The sequence below is a fragment of the Haliotis asinina genome, chromosome 4, assembly GCF_037392515.1.
Source record: "Haliotis asinina isolate JCU_RB_2024 chromosome 4, JCU_Hal_asi_v2, whole genome shotgun sequence".
Classification (NCBI taxonomy): domain Eukaryota; kingdom Metazoa; phylum Mollusca; class Gastropoda; order Lepetellida; family Haliotidae; genus Haliotis; species Haliotis asinina.
In genome coordinates, this window is record NC_090283.1 from 76657347 (window position 1) to 76678519 (window position 21173).

Here is a 21173-nt window from a genome sequence, read left to right on the forward strand (position 1 = left end):
ACCAATCATAATGTAGAGCTCAAGCAAACGCGGGACTTTGTGGTGTTGCATAACGTGTGTTTACAAAATGTTTATTTACGATTGAGGTTGTGTTTGAGTTCTGTGAAGGATATTTTCTGGTATGTAGCCGAAATCGGCAAAGAAAGCAAACGTTCATAAACACGATTTGGCCAGAGACCATATACCGGTATATGGTCCCTGATTTGTCCTCGTAAAAGCGCGATATCTCTTAAATAACATTGCGATGTCAGTGACACCGTGTTTAACAGACTGATGCCAGTGATGGAAGCTATTGTGACGCAAACCACATTACTTACCGGTATGCTGCAAGAATTTGCGAAAAACACTTAAAATTTAATGAAATGATTCGTAGCAGGGTTAGTAAAATTGGCAATTTTCAAACTATGATAACCCTTAAGAGGCGACATGTCAGGTTTATGGGAGCATGATATCACTGGATGTCACTAGATCATTAGGTTAGATAGGTAATAGAGCAGACACATCTCTACGGGTCTTTGGGTAATTAGGGAATGATTGAATAAAGGTTTGAGTCAGCAGAACAGTGTATAGCTACGTAATATTCTTGATGATGTTGATAGTATTGAACTATCGAGTTAGGTAAATGATATTTGGGGTTTCTGATTTGCAGGCTGTTTTGTATGAGGGTCTGTGCCAAACTGATTCATTGTGGGACAGGCTGGCTTACATCAAGACAAGGTCAAAATTTGACACATCGACTCAGTTCCAGTTCAGTGTTCTTCCTTGTACGACGTCTTTCTTCAACGATGAGTGAGAAAGGGATATCAAGTGATTTGAAGAGAAAAGCAGATGAAGATTCTGGGAGTTCTGAAAAAAAGTTAAAAGTCGAAGCAAGTAAAAAATGTGGTGATTTTCTAACTGAAGTCATAGAAAGTCGGAAATCTGTTTGTGAATCTGTTCGTAAGTTCAAATTCAACAAGAAAAGAGTGAGAGTTTTGTCTTCAGCTGAAGAGTTCCCAGATGACTGCCATGGTGTTGTGTATTGGATGTCTCGGGATCAGAGAGTACAGGGTGTGTATTAATTTGTTGATTTGCATGCTAGAAGTTGGTGAGTCAACATCTTCATGGGTGACAAGTTCTTGTTGACTTCATTGAGCAACGTTTTGATGTAGATTTTTACACCATTGTCTTGTTAAAAGTGACTACAACCAACCAAATCAGAAGTATATACAGAGTATGCTTTAACAATAACAACATGTCACTGAATAACAACTGGTAGAATTTGGAGAGGCCAGTATGGGACTATGAACAACAAATAGAACAGGTGATGCATTGTTTGAAATGAACTTTTTTATGATTATGAAGTAGCAAGTACTTGCTACCTGGTTTAAAAATAGGTAGCAAAGCCCCGTTACCTAGAAGCACAATTATTTACTATTGGGTACAATGCAACATAAAACCAGATCATAGTGTGTTAAGTACCTCTGCATAGTGGTATTTATCAAGTTATGCCAAAATAATACGTTTTGCTTGTATTAGCTGACATTATAGCTAAAATGGATAGAATTATCATTAAAATGAACGCATGTTATTAGAAATGAGCGGTCCACTGTAACTTGATAATGCCCGCAAAATGCTTAACGACGGGCCATTATCAAGCCCGTTGTTAGGTGACGTCATAAGTAGCTCAGCTGTTGAAGTTCAATCACCTACGGCTCGAATGAACTTTGGTTCATTATTGACCATATAACTGGCTCACATTCGTCACATGTGTCTGCGCCATGATGCACTTTCCTGCCTGTGCCAGCCATAACAATTGTACCATAAATTACAACATACAGCAATGAAAATATCGACTTGAAGTCTAACGTTGTTGATCACTGAAAACAATGGCGGCTGGTAGTATAAGCAAAGGTCAAGTTCGAATGTCGCCACTCTCAGTAGTGACGTCATCCCTGTTGTTCTATGACGTGACTATATTTGTAAACTGTGTGTCAGTGACCTCCGTCATTTTGTTGTTGGCAGTAAATGCTTCTAAACCGATGCCAATGTTTTTATTCTTATTTTATTAAAACTTCTATCGCCCTTACGCTTCAGGAAATGATGAATGTCCATTATCAAGTATGCAAAGCAGTAATGCTATAGTCTGCACATACACACTTAGTTGACTGGTTCTCTGTCGCAAGCATGCGAGTATTCTCATTATTGAATAAATGATGATGAAGAAAAAGTATGATGAACACTTTTTGGAAATTATAGTGTGGGTATTGGTAAGGCTGCCCCCCAAAATTGGAAGTTTCTTGGGCACATGTTTTTTCAAAAGTGACAAGAGCTGTATGACTTTTTTGTAAATCTTGTATAGAAAAAAAGTGGTGCGGGAGGAACATATTATTATTTTGTTCTCTCAGAAATACAGCTTTGGAAGTTTAGCACATGTTAACAAGTTTTAGATTCTGTCATACTTGTTCTTACAGACACTCATTCCTATAGTGAACAATGGCTGATCGGGACGCGGCCAAGTCAAAATTAGTTTTTCTAATTTGGTAATAAAAAATTGTTATGCGCATAAATAAAAGTGACGTGGCAATGTCAGAGAAACATTTTACTATTTTCATTTAGCCTAAGTTTACGAGTGAAAGATTGGTCACCAGAGAAACATAGGAATTTTGTTTATACAGAGACTTTATGGCATTTCCAACTAACTGTTGTTGAAATGAAAATGACTTTCTCACGTTATGTGGGTTTTGAGATGGTCCCCTCTGTTGTGTTTGTGCAGAATCGGTGCGGTTTTGCAAAATAGTTTTTAACTCCCCTTCTGTAATCCAAACTGCACATGCAGTTTGTAAAAGATACTTGTCCAAAGCATATTTTGGCCTACCCCTTTCAATTTAGTTTTTAAATAAATTAAATACTTTGCAAATAGTGTCATGTGATAATCTCATTGTTGCAGTTCTACCAGCTAGTGGCCCCCCTCATAAAAAATAGCAACAAGTGACAACAGCATGATGATCGTTTGTTAAACAGCTTTTTTATTCTGGTGTCCATAATTATGAGACACATTGTCAGAGTTGGTGTGTCGATTTCATGTGCCTGTGCAAAATTTGGTTTTGTTGCTTAGATTTTGTGTTTGTGAGCAGTAATTCATTGTTCTCAAATAGAATCAAACAGACGGTAACCTGCTGTCATCCATAATGTTGTATGGTTGATTTCTGAAGGTATGTATTAGTCGGCGTTATGTATTGGGTGTCGTTGATATGAGTGAAGAGATAAGTTAAACCTTAATGATGCTTAGTTGTTTTACCACTTTCAGACAGTACATTGTGTGGTTTCTGTGGCATTGCGTGTTGAACAACAAAAGACATGAGAGATATTATAATAAGATAACTTATTAAATGCCAGAGGATGAAACAATGTCATTATCCTTCATGTGAGAAAACTGCAGAACTCTTAAATGACATGTTATAAATTATTGTATCATACCAAACTGGCAGCCTTGGAACATATTGCTTGATTGAGAAGTGTGAGATGAAGTATAGATACTCTCAGGGCTCAGTTGTACCCGACTTGCACCAGGTGCAACCTAAGATAAAAACCTAGTTGCATCAGGCATATTCCAATTGCCGAACTTTCGTTGCAATATAAATGAAAGAAATATGCTACTGAATTATTTACATGTTTTATTTGGCAGTAAACCCACTCAAAAATTGACTTCCACGTGGCGCAAGTTTGACTAGAAACTAGGTTGCACTTTGTAATATCAGTGTATGAAACTCCTGAAAAAAACAGGAAGCCACTGGGCTGATAACTGAAAAATGTTGCTGGCCCTGTAACCAGCCCTGTATTAAAAACAGGAAACTGAGGTAAGGTGTTAAAATACTCTTATCAAAACTTTACTTATAGTGAGGTAAACTTAAACATATTCAAAAGCAAATTTTACAAAGCATAACTTGGTGGTCCCTGTTGATTCATTTAGTGTCACTGCCATCCAAAGGAGACAAACAGGCAAAGTCAGAATGGTCAGCAAATTCAACAAAAATTACTTCGTTGCTGAAAGCATTCTTTAGACCAATCATGTTTAGTGTTAGATAAATGGGCAAGCTGATCTGGGAAGTACGGTTCGATTGATCATGAACTATACACACAGATGTCATCTAGCTACCACAATTGATAACTATTTTCAAACTATCACCCATAGACAGTGACATAGTCAAATATATGCTCATGGAAAATGGATTGGCCCATGGGGCTGACTATAGATTAAGGTTGTAAGCCTGCCATAAAATTAGCAAGCAGTGGGCTGCCGGGCAGACATTATTTCATACACTGGTAATATGCACCAGACCAAAGACCAAAGCCCTAAATTGAGCCCTGACACTTAAAGATCACATTTATTCTGTTGGGTACAAATACAGTCGAACCCCATTTATCCGGACGGTTTGGTTTCCCTCGAAAATCGTCCGGTTAACTGGATCAAACAACCAAAACATGAAAATTGAGTGAAAGCAGAAAGAAAATCACATGTAAATCAGTAAATCAACAGTCAATAGTAATAACAGTGAATTATCATAACTTATAAGTGTACCGATAATACATGGAAGGCAGAACGCAGGTTGCCATTTGTTAGGTTGTCTCAAAGGTGGGAAGTTAGATGAAAAACATATATCGAGGTCAAAAAGTTTCTAATTTGCCAATTACATATTCTTTTGGTAATTTTAAATGCCCTAAAAACATACGGCATCGCGTTGAACTTATGCTGTCTGCAGAAAGTAAACTTCCGGACAGGATCACATGACTTAGATCATGTGGCAGGCTATTTTTAACTTGCATCGCGACAGACAGCAGGGGTCGATTTATAAGTGTTATATACAGTATAATTAAAGTGTAGTTTCCCTTAATCCTACTTAACATGTGTTTTCTTTACTGATAAGATGTTCTTACACGTGCCAAATCCTAATGAACAACCCAAGTGACACATGTCATTAGTGTTTTGATGGCTAATTAATCAATTCACCCCAAATGGCTTCTGATAGATTAAGAATGAAATCACATAGTCGTGCGGTAAATGTTATTGACGTAACACATACAGATGCATGTTGCACAGATGTCTTCGTCCGGATAACTGGATCCTTTTTCAGTAGAGATGTATGGGAATGGTTTAAAAATTCGCCACCCGGGTCTGAAAGTGTGGGGTCAGGTTAAGTGAGTACAATTAATGAATGTTTCGTTTCACATAAAAATCGTCCGGAAGGTGGGGTTTCCGGATATGTGGGGGTCCAGGTAAACAGGGTTCGATTGTACATAAACCAGTTATTGGCATTGTTATAGATGATACCCTGTCTAAGTAATTAGCTTAAATCAACCTTTTTGACAACAGTGCAAAATTATCTCCCATGAAAGAAATTTCAACCAATCAGAGAGATGTGTCTCCGTGACAAAATTTGAGGTATGCCTATGTGGGGCACAGCAGAATCCATGTACATTCACAGGGATAAAATATCTTGCTTGAAAGTTTGTGTAAACCTGAAATAGTGACAGTTGTTCTGAAAATCGAAAGCTTTTTGATTTCATAATCTATTGTCATTTAATTTTGTCACCTGCTTTGCCCAGCTTCCAAGTTGCAACTTGTTTTTGTGGATGATTCTGTCAAAATGTTGTCATGAAGGTTATAAATCATTACATTCCAAACTGTGTCGTGCAAAATATTTCACTACCAGTATGAAATACTTCTCATTTTCTAACTTGATGAATTAATTGGTTCTCAGACTGACTTTAGCCAGTGATGGGGACTTTAAAAAATGGTGGCACCCTGCTGCGAACATCTGCCAGTCCCAGAGCAAGTGCTATTTAGGCTTGTTTTCACCGAATTACAAATATACTCCTGGCTTTCATCACTTGAGGGGTCTGCTTTCAGCAGGAATGGCCATTGGGGTAGTGATGTATTCAAGATTTTCAAAAGGGTCTGGTTCACACCCTATCCTTATCTCAAAGTGAAATATCACTCAAAAGGTTGACGTGTATGAAAGGTGTAGGCTGCAGAGAGTTGGGTCGCCTTTTGGGTAGGGTGTGTAACAATGTTATCTTCTGTTGCTAGACAACTGGGCCTTCCTGTATGCCCAGCGTTTGGCCCTGAAGATGGAGGTGCCACTTCATGTCTGCTTCTGTCTGGTGCCTCGGTTTCTAGAGGCCACCATACGTCAGTTTGGTTTCATGCTCAAGGGTCTGCAGGAAGTAGAACAGGTAGGTGACACCCATTTAGACGTTCATCTCAGTTTTTTGTGAGTTGTAAATGTCATAGTCTGCCATTTTCCAGCTACTTGCAAACCTGTAAAAAGTACAAAGAGTAGGGTTTTAAGCTACTGTCAGCAATAACATCAATAGGCTGTTTCCAGAAATACCACAGCCATGAACTCAACAAATGGACTTCATGCATTTTAACCATTCTGGGATTTACCTCAGCCTTGTGCTTGTAAATGCAACTATAATGACTGAAAGAATGAGCACCAACCTATATTTGCTTCATATCGGGGACATACTTGTTTATGTTATTCACGACAAGTACACAAAATATTACCCATGGCGATGTCATAATGCTAATACATGGACCCTAACAGGTAGTCACTTGTGCATGTCCTGGAAACCTGTTTTGTATACATGTTACTACCTCTACTGATACATCCTAAGGACTGATGGTATGAATTTCATGTATTTCTGTTTCAGGAGTGTAAGACTCTGAACATACCATTCCACCTGCTGATAGGCTATGCTAAGGATGTCTTGCCAGACTTTGTGAAGCGCAACAATATTGGCGGGGTGGTCACAGACTTTTCTCCGCTACGTACCCCGATGACCTGGGTCACTGATGTGAAAGAGAGGCTGCCTAAAGATGTCCCGATGTGTCAGGTAAGTGTATCCTTCACTGGTGCAGCTGACTTGGCACCAGTCAGTTTGAAATTGAACATTTCCTGTAATATCTAGGGAGCTAAAATCTTTGACAGCAATTGACACAGTGATTTACCAGCACTTGCAAACAGTGATGTAAGATAGGAAATGCATCTGTATCTTTGCTGTTTTCTCAAGAAGAATTTCATTTGAGTCTGCATGTGTTTATAGATTTAAAGTGAAGTGGTCAAAAAAAAGTTTAACAACACTGGAACATGGTAATCATTAGAGTTGTAACGATGCATCAAACTATCAATGTATTGTAGTTGTTGAATCTCTGAGCAAATAGTCAGTGGTAAAATCAAAAAACTATCAGTGCATTTGTGACTATTTAGTTTTAATTTAGTAATTGACTTGCACTGATTAATTTGCACTTTAGTTTAGTAATTGACTCGCATTGATTAATTTGTAGCTAAAAATAAAGGAAGTCCAGGAGTTATCCACTCCTGCAGACTTGCAGCTTCATTCAGTCTATGTTTTAAATGTTTACTTAATCTGGGTTTCAAGTTTCTTGTCACTTATGAGACAGAAACTACTTCAACTTGTTTTTATTTCATATTAACTACACATTCATTTGAAAACTGACTTCAAATGAGACATATTCCCAAATTCCAGCAATATCATGGCAGAGAACACCAGAAATGTGGTTCACACGTTGTACCCATGTGGGGAATCCAAACCGGGCCATCGGTGTGACAAGCGAATGATTTAACCACGAGGCTGCCCTATTGCCCCTTTCAGTGACAGAAAGTAACAAAACGGTTCATCAAGTATATATGACTGTAACACATTGGTATGTTTTTTCAGATTGATGCACACAATATTGTGCCTTGTTGGGAGGCTTCCCCGAAGCTTGAATATGGAGCTCGCACAATACGGAAAAAAATCACAGACAAACTCCCAGAATTCCTCACTTCGTTCCCACCAGTCTGTAAACACCCTCATGATGCGAAAGTTAAATCTGAAGTAAGTTTTCAGTGTTTTTGTCCCCCGTCGCATCATGTATTCAGTGGCGTCTGTCCTTATGTATATATGTATGTCCCGATTCTTGGTAACATGATATCTCATGAACTATTGTACCCAATACAGCCATCCCTCGCAATAACGAGCTTCGCGATACCGTGGATTCAGTTAAACCACGGGGTAATCCGTGGCTCCATAACAAAAGTTGAACTGCGATCTCACCCGTTCATGAAATTGAAAATAAAATTAACAAATCTGCTGTTGGACTCTTAAAAAATAATGTAAGTTAGTGAAATTCAGTGCGGATGGCAAAAACTGTCAATGTTTATCGTACACATTCATTGTGTTTCTGGTGCTCAAAACATGCAGGGTTTTCTCAATAGTAATCATACCAACATCATAGTAGTAAGTTATGAAATTGAAAGACAAGACATGCTATCAATCGAGTTACGATGAGTACTTACAATTTTGCTGTAAAAAACACAGTCATCTGAGCATGTATTGTGTCATAAACCTCATTTTATTTGATTAAATTCAATTTTATTCATAAACCCTGTGGACAGAAACAACGGAAACACCATGAGTAAATGGCATTACCCCATTCCACAACTTCTGCTTACCACATTTGTGAGGGTCCGTTTTTCATGGCAACTGCAATAGCACCAATTTCACATTTTTCTTAGCAATCAAGGACAGATTACTGTCTCGTAATCCATGGACTCCGAGACTCGTGTTATTGACTCATTACAGTCATTTTTAACAATTAAATGGTCAGCATTTTGTTTTCACAAAGTTGCAAGTGCAGGGGGAAGTCAGCGGTGACTTGTCAGACAGTCTCCTACGTAAAATGTATCCGGACAGGTAACGGCCTGTGTTCATTGTTATGCTAAGTATGTTTGAAGACAACATGCATTATATACTAGCCAGATAGCAATATATACTATATCTGTTACAATGACTGCTTAATATATAAAATATTCTGATAGTGGAATAGAAGTTTTTTGATGTAATATTATCGCATCATTTTTACCTGAATCACCAGTATATTGGACCCAAACATCTGTGCACACCTGATCGCTGTTTCGGCTTAGTTGAGTAACAGGTAGCATAACAGGAACAAGAATTAAATTATCATGTCTAGTGATTTTTGATTGCAAGTTTTCTGTACATATATATGTTTTCATGTTCAAAGTTTGTTTATTTTCACCTTCAGTGATACAATATAGCAGTTTGGGGCACAATATACGAAATAGCAATTTTGTTACGTCCGTGGAAAATACGATTTTACTTGGCCTTTGTTCCACATAATGTAATAGGTACTATAACGTGAATGCCGGGGATGTCGAGGGATCCCAATATCTTCAAATTTTATGACAGCTTACATTGGTGGATTACGCAGACACCAGTCAGTTTTGGTGACCTTGACCTTATTTGTGGCGAACACTTGGTGTTGTCTTGGCCTCGTTGACGAAAGAAAAGTAAGAAATACTGATGACAAAGCTGAAAAGTCTTTTCTTCAACAATGCCTGCTTCAGTGTAGTGCCATGAGGGCAGGTTTGTGGCAGCAATAGTCAACAAACCAACAGCACAATTTTTATGCTCCCATTTTGGATGCATTTGATCTCGACCAATCGGATTTGTTGTTGCATATGCATTCATCAGATTGGCATATTTCTCAGGCAGTGAAACAATTTGTTATATATTTAGCTTACACATGGTAGTTAAGCATAGCAGAAAGCAGAGCAGAGCTTAGCGCTAAGGTAGTCGGAAGTGCCATACATTAACATTAGTGTTAAAGGCCACATGCAGCCAAAAAATCAAATATAATTAAAACACAATTATCACTTATTCATGACATGTAATATACATTGCTGCTTGTTAAAATACAAATAAACAAAATTCTAAGTGTATATTTCAAAGGTGCAATATTTTGTACTTGGACTTACTTCCCTCGTAATGAAGCCCAGGGGAGACCGAACCCAGTCATAGCTGGCGGCTGTGCACTCAAGAGTAACGACGGCCTCTGTTCGGCTGGTTCATTTGCTGATACGCTGAGGGCTTATTGTGTGTACAGAAAGATGATCTGTTTGATGGGCATTTTAGAAGTATGGCAAGTCACAAGAAAGTAAGATGTTTTATGGATAACAGCTTCTTTTATTGCACCTGATGTGTCCTTTCAGTATGGATTCAGATACCGTTATCAAACAAAATCATATACACTAGAAGAAGTTGTTATCCATAAAGAAGGGATTTAGAGATGTTGGGTTTTGCAAATAAATGTTCTCTGAATTTGCATTCGACCCAATCAGAAATCATCTCAGTAGAGATTTTGAACTACTGCATGGCTGGAAACTGTCATACATCCAAGCAGGACTTCGAAGCACCAGTTTCCGTCAGATCCATTCATCCAAGAAATATGGATGTAGTTTGTTTGTATCACACCTGCCTAATTACATAATGTGGCAGAGACGGGACTCGTGTGCACGAGTCATAAATCAATTTATTTGGTTTATGGCGTATAGCCTGATAGGCGTTAAGTTCAAATTGCATTAGGTCAATGATTGAAGCTGTGTATTGCATATTGTCTTTAACAGACAGGCAGGCAGATATATAGGTGTCAATGGTTTATACCCGGACTGTCGACAACAACGAACAATCCATCCAAATTAATTGTCGACAGTCCAGGGAAAGGGAGATGATATTCCACATGAGTGACTTCATGCCCAAAGTGCTCGCAATTAACAAACCAGTTAAAGAATAAATAAACTCAATGTTTTGGTACTCTGGTCATAAATGGAACACAATTTTTTTTAAAAAAATCTTGTGGTTAATAAATACCAAGCGCCTAAAAGTTGCTAAAAAGCCGTCTGCTTCTCTCTCGCCCGCCAACAGAACCACAGACAGGTTACGTAACCCTGTCATCAGAGCCCTGCAGTGACGTCATAGAAGGAACAATTTTCAGTTAGTTGTATAGAAAATGTGTAGGAAGCTCGTCATTTTGCTGATTTCTCGACGAATCCATTGTGGTAAAGATTCTGACCTCCATTAATGTTGTCAGTCAGTCAGTGTAACCCACACCATAGCATTTGCCATTTTGACAGTGATAACAGCATTTTCCTGATATATTATATATACTCAAGTGATACATGTTCTCAACAGGATTTCAATAAAGTGACACAAAGTGGAAACCCAAAGTCTGATAATAAGGTTGTCAATCCCAAAGACCAGTTTTGTTCATACCAGCTTACATGCCACTTAAAAAATCGCTATGTTTCCTATTTTGTAACATGGATGGTGTATATGAAGGGATATGAAAAAGTCTAATTATCGCCATGAATTTATTGATAAATTATGTTGAAATTGATAAGGCAACATCAGTGATCCTTCTCTACTTAATGGACCAGAAACTACTTACTTCACTTTATTCCATCCTCTGGTAATCGATCCTTAACACAAGTAACCCCATGAGTTATGCAATGTTGTGAAATCTTGCAACTGAAGGGTTGCACTGCCTGACAGAGTCATGAAGAGATGAAATCTGTTTATGGTGAAGATAACCTATCTTGTTATACTGTTGGGAAATGGAAAAGGAATTTTCAAACTGATCATATGTCCCTGAAAGATGAGCCAAGATGTGAACTCCATTTTGCTGATACCAGCATGGTCATTGAAGAGGTGGAGTGTTGGTTTTCCATGTAATTAGGGGGTCTGTTTAAGCGGTCGGCTCAAGATCAAGGAATGCTGGGAGAAATATGTCACTCTGGATGATGACTTTATAGAGAAGTCTTAAGGACAAGAAATCAAAATAAAGTGTCTACCCTGAAAACATCTTGGTGATAATGAGAACTTTTGTTACCCGGTCATACTGTCTGTTGTCAGCCAGTGAACTGGGAGGCAGCCTACGCCAGTCTGGAGGTGGACCGCTCTGTGAAGGAAGTGGACTGGGCAACTCCCGGATCCAAAGGCGGACTTAAGATGTTGGAGTCATTTTGTAAAGAACGACTGAAATATTTCAATGCAGATCGCAACAATCCTAATAAAAATGCTCTCAGTAACCTGTCGCCATGGATACATTTTGGTAAGCTCAAAATAAAACTTTATCCATAAACTGTGTGTTTTTATAGTGGTAGCAGTGTGTGAGCTGTCTGATTGATTGCTCTTAAAGAGATATTATCCAGCCTGTTAAGATCCAGATTAGAAAGGCCCTTAAGCCTCCCATGCTTTTCGTAAGAGGCAACTGACAGGATCGGGTGTAAGTAAAGTTAACGCACCATTTTTATGTTCTACCTTCATTAATGGAAAATTATTGAACTAAGTTGTAATATATGTTGAGAATAATACTGTCACTGTCGGATAATGCAGAGAACAAAGAAATGAACTAAATGACCTTGACTAGCACAGTGGTGTAACACAAGCTCCGCCCAGTCTATTATCACCCAATCAGCACTCGGTGATCAATAGGTAAACTTGGCTAGTGTGTTTCACTTTAGTTTGTTTATTTTAAACAAGAATAATTTATCATTAATTTAAATGACATTATTTGCAGTTTATGTATTGTAGGACAAATCTCAGTGCAGAGGTGTATACTAACAGTGAAGCAGTATCGCAGCAAAGGACAAGAGAGTGTGAACGCGTTTATCGAGGAGGCGGTGGTGAGACGCGAGCTTTCTGATAATTTCTGCTTCTACAACGAACATTATGATACTATTGAAGGTAAATGATAGTAGTGAGCACTTGATTATATAGGAAATTTAATTGACTAGTGAAATCACTAATGTTCATCTCAAACCAAAGTTCCCCACCTTGTATAAAAAAAACCCACTGAAAATCAAATGGTTGTCTCAGAGTGAAAGATTATACAAATCTTGCGTTTGTGTCTTGACACATTGAATCCCCTTACTAGAGCATTTCGTGTTGTAGGAGCATATGACTGGGCAAAGACATCACTGAAACTGCATGCTGGGGACAAGCGACCATATTTGTATTCTCGACAGCAGCTGGAAGAGGGCAAGACTCACGACAAACTCTGGAATGCTGCACAGGTAGATAATATTTCTTTGTAATTTGTATGTGTTGTATAGGCCCTGATGTAGTGTAGTATGAAAGGTAGCTCTACATGGGTCTACATGGATATGCCGTGCCACAAAGTTTCACACATTTGTATGTGTCTTGTAGACCCTGAAGTAGTGTAGTATGAAAGGTAGCTCTACATGGGTCTACATGGATATGCCGTGCCACAAAGTTTCACACATTTGTATGTGTCTTGTAGGCCCTGATGTAGTGTAGTATGAAAGGTAGCTCTACATGGGTCTACATGGATATGCCGTGCCACAAAGTTTCACACATTTGTATGTGTTGTATAGGCCCTGATGTAGTGTAGTATGAAAGGTAGCTCTACATGAGTCTACATGGATATGCCATGCCACAAAGTTTCACACATTTGTATGTGTTGTATAGGCCCTGATGTAGTGTAGTATGAAAGGTAGCTCTACATGAGTCTACATGGATATGCCGTACCACAAAGTTTCACACATTTGTATGTGTTGTATAGGCCCTGATGTAGTGTAGTATGAAAGGTAGCTCTACATGAGTCTACATGGATATGCCGTACCACAAAGTTTCACACATTTGTATGTGTCGTATAGGCCCTGATGTAGTATAGCATGAAAGGTAGCTCTACATGAGTCTACATGGATATGCCGTGCCACAAAGTTTCACACATTTGTATGTGTCGTATAGGCCCTGAAGTAGTGTAGTATGAAAGGTAGCTCTACATGGGTCTACATGGATATGCCGTGCCACAAAGTTTCACACATTTGTATGTGTCTTGTAGGCCCTGAAGTAGTGTAGCATGAAAGGTAGCTCTACATGAGTCTACATGGATATGCCGTACCACAAAGTTTCACACATTTGTATGTGTTGTATAGGCCCTGAAGTAGTGTAGCATGAAAGGTAGCTCTACATGGGTCTACATGGATATGCCGTGCCACAAAGTTTCACACATTTGTATGTGTCATATAGGCCCTGAAGTAGTGTAGTATGAAAGGTAGCTCTACATGAGTCTACATGGATATGCCGTGCCACAAAGTTTCACACATTTGTATGTGTCTTGTAGGCCCTGATGTAGTGTAGTATGAAAGGTAGCTCTACATGAGTCTACATGGATATGCCGTGCCACAAAGTTTCACACATTTGTATGTGTCGTATAGGCCCTGAAGTAGTGTAGTATGAAAGGTAGCTCTACATGGGTCTACATGGATATGCCGTGCCACAAAGTTTCACACATTTGTATGTGTCGTATAGGCCCTGAAGTAGTGTAGTATGAAAGGTAGCTCTACATGAGTCTACATGGATATGCCGTGCCACAAAGTTTCACACATTTGTATGTGTCGTATAGGCCCTGAAGTAGTGTAGTATGAAAGGTAGCTCTACATGGGTCTACATGGATATGCCGTGCCACAAAGTTTCACACATTTGTATGTGTCGTATAGGCCCTCAAGTAGTGTAGCATGAAAGGTAGCTCTACATGAGTCTACATGGATATGCCGTGCCACAAAGTTTCACACATTTGTATGTGTCGTATAGGCCCTGAAGTAGTGTAGTATGAAAGGTAGCTCTACATGAGTCTACATGGATATACCGTGCCACAAAGTTTCACACATTTGTATGTGTCGTATAGGCCCTGAAGTAGTGTAGTATGAAAGGTAGCTCTACATGGGTCTACATGGATATGCCATGCCACAAAGTTTCACACATTTGTATGTGTCTTGTAGGCCCTGAAGTAGTGTAGTATGAAAGGTAGCTCTACATGAGTCTACATGGATATGCCGTGCCACAAAGTTTCACACATTTGTATGTGTTGTATAGGCCCTGATGTAGTGTAGCATGAAAGGTAGCTCTACATGGGTCTACATGGATATGCCGTGCCACAAAGTTTCACACATTTGTATGTGTCGTATAGGCCCTGAAGTAGTGTAGTATGAAAGGTAGCTCTACATGAGTCTACATGGATATGCCGTGCCACAAAGTTTCACACATTTGTATGTGTCGTATAGGCCCTGAAGTAGTGTAGTATGAAAGGTAGCTCTACATGAGTCTACATGGATATGCCGTGCCACAAAGTTTCACACATTTGTATGTGTCTTGTAGGCCCTGAAGTAGTGTAGTATGAAAGGTAGCTCTACATGGGTCTACATGGATATGCCGTGCCACAAAGTTTCACACATTTGTATGTGTCGTATAGGCCCTGAAGTAGTGTAGTATGAAAGGTAGCTCTACATGAGTCTACGTGGATATGCCGTGCCACAAAGTTTCACACATTTGTATGTGTCATATAGGCCCTGATGTAGTGTAGTATGAAAGGTAGCTCTACATGAGTCTACATGGATATGCCGTGCCACAACGTTTCACACATTTGTATGTGTCGTATAGGCCCTGAAGTAGTGTAGTATGAAAGGTAGCTCTACATGGGTCTACATGGATATGCTGTGCCACAAAGTTTCACACATTTGTATGTGTCTTGTAGGCCCTGAAGTAGTGTAGTATGAAAGGTAGCTCTACATGAGTCAACATGGATATGCCGTACCACAAAGTTTCACACATTTGTATGTGTCTTGTAGGCCCTGATGTAGTGTAGTATGAAAGGTAGCTCTACATGGGTCTACATGGATATGCCGTGTCACAAAGTTTCACACATTTGTATGTGTCGTATAGGCCCTGAAGTAGTGTAGCATGAAAGGTAGCTCTACATGGGTCTACATGGATATGCCGTACCACAAAGTTTCACACATTTGTATGTGTCTTGTAGGCCCTGATGTAGTGTAGTATGAAAGGTAGCTCTACATGGGTCTACATGGATATGCCGTGCCACAAAGTTTCACACATTTGTATGTGTCTTGTAGGCCCTGATGTAGTGTAGTATGAAAGGTAGCTCTACATGGGTCTACATGGATATGCCGTGCCACAAAGTTTCACACATTTGTATGTGTCGTATAGGCCCTGAAGTAGTGTAGCATGAAAGGTAGCTCTACATGGGTCTACATGGATATGCCATGCCACAAAGTTTCACACATTTGTATGTGTTGTATAGGCCCTGAAGTAGTGTAGCATGAAAGGTAGCTCTACATGGGTCTACATGGATATGCCGTGCCACAAAGTTTCACACATTTGTATGTGTCTTGTAGGCCCTGATGTAGTGTAGTATGAAAGGTAGCTCTACATGGGTCTACATGGATATGCCGTGCCACAAAGTTTCACACATTTGTATGTGTCGTATAGGCCCTGAAGTAGTGTAGTATGAAAGGTAGCTCTACATGAGTCTACATGGATATGCCGTGCCACAAAGTTTCACACATGTATGCTGTAGCTTCAGAAGCACAATGTAATCACAACAAAAGAGTGTTAAGGTGTGAGAAATACCATGGTTGTAGAACTACAATTCCTCTGTGTAGCATGCCTCACTTCATGATACAAAACCTGTCAAAACTGGCAGCAGTGGAATCCGGCAAGTGTTCATTACCGGCATAAAATCTCAGTCCTGCTCATGACAAGTACGTCTGTCATCATTTTAAAAGCTCTACAGTGTGTCAGTCGTCAATTTTGGGTCATGGCACGTGTTGCTCGAAGAAGTGTTTATATAGCAATCATCACTGTCAAATCCAATGCAGCAAGCATTTGGATGGATGTGTATTGTCTGGAGTTACTCATGATCTGAATCAGCATTGAGAACTTAGAACTTTGAGATGTGTAAATCACTCTTGAACCGTCAGTTTAGAAGAAAAAAAACTCATGCCATATTGCCATGCTGCAACATGGAGCCGGGGACTATGTATTCAGCGACATCTGTATGTCCATCCTTCCATCTGTATGTATGTATGTCCCCATTCTTGTTAACGCGATATCTCATGAACTGTTGTACCCAACATCTTCAAAATTGGTGACTGCCTACATTGGGGGATTACAGAGACACCAGACAGCTGTGGTGACATTGACTTTATTTTCATTCTTCTTAAGTGGCGGGGGACATTGCCAGATTTGTGGCAAGACACCTTATAGCCAGCATTCATCAATTAGTGATCCCCAAACTAACATGTTATATGTGATCACTTGCTGACAGGCATTGTGCCTTGATTGTTATCAGACATGGGAAGATATTGTGCCGGGTTTTACTCGTGAGAGGGGTACACAGACGTGTGATTTTGACTACCAGTTGTTAGGCTTCTATTTTGTGGAAGCCGTGCTGGCTGAGTGGTGTATGTTTGATGACTTTGTGTGTTGGAGATTTGTTACCAGTGGAATGTCAAGGTTAGAAGCCTTATTGCTGTTTATAAGCAGCATTATTATCAAGAAAATAATGACATGTGTTTTATAAGCTGCTGTTTGAAATTTCAGTTGCAGATGGTGAATGAGGGTAAGATGCATGGGTTCCTGAGGATGTACTGGGCCAAGAAAATCCTTGAATGGACCCGTTCTCCAGAGGATGCTCTCAAAGACGCCATCTACCTGAATGACAAGTACAACCTTGATGGTCGCGATCCCAATGGTTATGTGGGTAAGTAAGTCCATTAATTAAATGTGATGCTTGTCGACAACAAAAGTGGTCATTAAAGGTCACATGCAACCAAAAAATCAAACATAATTAAAACACATTTATCACTTATTCATGACATAAAATATACATTGCTGCTTTTAAAAAAACAAATGAACAAAATTATAAGCGTACAATCGCGATTCAAAAGTGAAATATTTTGTACTTGTGCTTACTTCCCCCGAAACGAAGTCCTCAAGAGACCGAACCAAGTCTCGAGTGGATGTGCACTCAAGTGTAACGATGGCTTCCGATTGACCACTTCATTTGCTGATATGCTGAGGGTTCATTATGTGTACAGAAAGATCTGTTTGATGGGCATTTTAGAAGTATAGCCAGGCACAAGAAATTCTTTATGGATAACAACTTCTTTTTGTGTATTTGATGCGTCGTTTCAGTATGGATTCATATACTGTTGTCAAACAAAATCGTATACACTAAAAGAAGTCGTTATCCATAAAGAATGTATATAGGGATGTTGGGTTTTGAAAATACATGTTCTCTGAATTTGCGCTCGATCCAGTAAAAAATCATGTCAGTAGAGATGGTAAACTACTGCGTGACTGGAATCTGTCGTCCAAGTACAAAGCATTACTTGAAACTGACAAGAGTTTGCACCAGTTTCCGTCAGATCCAGTCATCCGAAAAAAATTAATGTAGTTTGTTTGCAACCCACAGACATAAAAACATGTCATGTGTATCACACGTGCCTAATCACACAATGTGGCAGACATGGGACTCGGGTGCACGAGTCATAAATCAACTCATTTTCTTTATGTCGTATAGTCTGATAGGGGTTAAGTTCAAATTGCACGTGGTCAATGATTGAAGCTGTGTATTGCATGTCGTCTTCAGCAGACAGGCAGACAGACATATAGGTGTGAATAAACCAAACACTGAGTTTTCTCTGTGACCGAGACTGCTTACCACAATCAACAAGTTGTTTTACGTAACGAGTAGATTATTTACTTGTTTGTATACACAACCAAGATTAGACTACTGCTCATGACCTCAGACGGTGGGCATACTGTTTCAAGCTCTGCGAACCTATTCACTACGCATGCGTTCTGGACGCAGCGCATCACAGCTGTTGAAGTCAGTTTCCCCCCAGTGCTGGGGGGAATTTAGTGAAACGTTTGAACTCTGATTTCGCAGGCTTTTTTCACATCGCGTTTTTTTTTAAACTTTATAGGTTGAATTGGCATTTTTTATGATTTGTTTCGGTAAGTGCATACCGAAAGGTACCAGAATCTGCAAAGTTGTGTTTTACGTTGCATGTGACCTTTAAGCAAATAAATATTTCAGTTACTGACAAGTATTGCTCAGTGATATTAATAGTATGTTGATACTTACAAGGAAACAGTGCACAGTGTTTCATTCAGAATTGATATGTTGAAGTCAAGTTTTGATATGATTATGATGAAGATGGGTGATAGCACGACTAATGTGTGCTTGTGTGTATGTGACTGTTGTGTTAACATTGTAACTGTTGTGTTGAGACCATCACTATTATGTTCACACTGTAACTGTTATTGACACTGCTGTGTTGAGTCTGTTGTATTAGACTGTAACTGTTGTGTTGACACTGTAACTGTTGTGTTGAGACCATCACTATTGTGTTGACACTGTAACTGTTATTGACACTGTTGTGTTGAGTCTGTTGTATTAGACTGTAACTGTTGTGTTGACACTGTAACTGTTGTGTTGATGCTGCAACTGTTCTGTTGAGACTAACTGGTGTGTTTAGTGTAACTGTTGTGTTGAGACCATCACTATTATGTTCACACTGTAACTGTTATTGACACTGCTGTGTTGAGTCTGTTGTATTAGACTGTAACTGTTGTGTTGACACTGTAACTGTTGTGTTGAGACCATCACTATTGTGTTGACACTGTAACTGTTATTGACACTGTTGTGTTGAGTCTGTTGTATTAGACTGTAACTGTTGTGTTGACACTGTAACTGTTGTGTTGATGCTGCAACTGTTCTGTTGAGACTAACTGGTGTGTTTAGTGTAACTGTTGTGTCGAGACTGTAACTGGTGTATTGACACTAAATTGGTATAGACACTAACTGTTGAATTTATAACTGCTGTGTTGACACTAACTGTTGTGTTGAGACTGTAACTGTTGTATTGACACTGTAACTGTTGTGTTGACACTAACTGCTTTACCGAAACTAACTGTTGTGTTTAGACTGCAATTGTTGTGATGAGACTGTAACTGTTGTTTTAACACTAACTGTTGTACTGACACTGTAACGGTTATGTTCTGCAGGCTGCATGTGGTCTATCTGCGGCATCCATGACCAGGGCTGGAAGGAGCGTGAGGTGTTCGGCAAGATCCGCTACATGAACTACAAAGGCTGCACCAGGAAGTTTGATGTGCCTGCATTTGAAAGGAAATACAAAGTGAAGAAGATATGATCACTTTGTGTCATTCACTCACTGATACTGTGCCAGATTCTCACACGAATCGGCACTTTCAAGAAGTACTAGAATGTCTGGTTGTTGAAATGATAAGACTGCTGAGTACCCTCAGAGAATTTAGGCCAGATCTGTGATGTTATCACTGACAGGACTATGTAACTTTACAGGTTGCAGTACCAACATTCACTCACTCACTTTCTGATGTAGGCTACTTTCATCAGAACATTTAAGGAAAACGGTTGCTGGGCAACAAAAGGACTGTAGACGTTTTAGTTTTGTTACTGTCTTGTAACTTTCCAGTAAGTCATGTTGTTGTTCTGTCAGTAGAACTTGAGTCACAGTTGTTAGATACAGTAGATTCTGTCCATTAAAGGTCTGTAGAGGTTGGGTGAGGTGGTCAAACTGCCCAGTTGTTGCCTGTCAGTATGTGTAGATGCTATGGTTTTAGTAGGATGTCAGCTGTAGGTTTGCCTGCCACACTGGAGTACTGACAGGATGTCAGCTGTAGGTTTGCCTGCCACACTGGAGTACTGACAGGATGTTGCTAACAGCAGGATTGTCAACATCTGTAGCATAAAGCAACATTCACTCACTCATCCAGTGTGGATTCTTTACTAACCTAGAGGAATGTAACACTGGAATGTAAACAAAGGAATGTGGAAATGTCAGCTCTTGTATTTCCAAACTGTACACAATCATTGTAATGACTTTTGAGAACCACCCTGGACATCTGAAGAAATTGCTGAATTGCTGAAATATTTACGCATTCTTGTCACAGCTCCCTCACTGCTCCGCTGTTGACAGCTAACTCACTGCCACTGCTATTGACAGCTGTTGATATTAGTCCTCTTTGGGCGTGTTGTTTGGGCCTCAGGTGTACAAGGGCAATACATTTATTCCTTTTAAGGATCCATCCATTTAACACCATGGCATATCTACCTCATTTTATATTAAACATCTGTATCTCTCTATCTGATGCTGTGTTTGGTTTGTTGTTCCTGTTGCTGACTTGTCACGGGGACAGGGAATGATCTCCAATTCTACACAGACTTCCTAAGTTTGCACAGGAAAGTGAGTGAGTTAATATTTAACGTCACATCGGCAATATCTCAGCCAGATCGTAACGATGCACAGGAAAGGCTTACTCTATGCTTGTTTAATAAAGTCAGGCTTATATTTGTTGTATCACACATTTTTAGAAACGGAAACTAAATCTTCTTACTGATAAGTTTTATATCGAAATCCTCAGTTGAGATTTTCTATTCAACTGTCACAAAG

At 39.4% G+C, this 21173-nt stretch overlaps 1 protein-coding gene across 3 annotated transcripts; it reads left to right on the forward strand.

Moving 5' to 3' along the window:
• The first annotated feature begins 9 nt into the window (after positions 1 to 9).
• LOC137281901 (deoxyribodipyrimidine photo-lyase-like) lies at positions 10 to 20866 on the forward strand. Of its 3 annotated transcripts, none has more exons than XM_067813610.1 (10): positions 10 to 119; positions 650 to 1050; positions 6071 to 6216; positions 6697 to 6879; positions 7726 to 7884; positions 11761 to 11959; positions 12442 to 12594; positions 12802 to 12923; positions 17272 to 17431; positions 19744 to 20866. In XM_067813610.1, the coding sequence occupies exons 2-10, from the start codon at positions 660 to 662 to the stop codon at positions 19890 to 19892; spliced, it is 1662 nt and encodes a 553-aa protein (XP_067669711.1). In that variant the 5' UTR covers positions 10 to 119; positions 650 to 659; the 3' UTR covers positions 19893 to 20866. The 3 variants fall into 3 exon arrangements, with proteins under 3 accessions (XP_067669711.1, XP_067669713.1, XP_067669712.1); XM_067813612.1 differs by having other exon boundaries at positions 15 to 319; XM_067813611.1 differs by having other exon boundaries at positions 111 to 151.
• Positions 20867 to 21173: the final 307 nt, after the last annotated feature.

What these genes read in the sequence shown, in the direction of transcription:
- LOC137281901 (XM_067813610.1), top strand. Translation starts at nt 660, where the DNA reads ATGAGGGTCTGTGCCAAACTGATTCATTGTGGGACAGGCTGGCTTACA. An exon ending in TCGGGATCAGAGAGTACAGG is followed by an intron (nt 1,051 to 6,070) that starts GTGTGTATTAAT and finishes TTCTGTTGCTAG; the next exon opens with ACAACTGGGCCTTCCTGTAT. An exon ending in ACATTATGATACTATTGAAG is followed by an intron (nt 12,595 to 12,801) that starts GTAAATGATAGT and finishes TTCGTGTTGTAG; the next exon opens with GAGCATATGACTGGGCAAAG.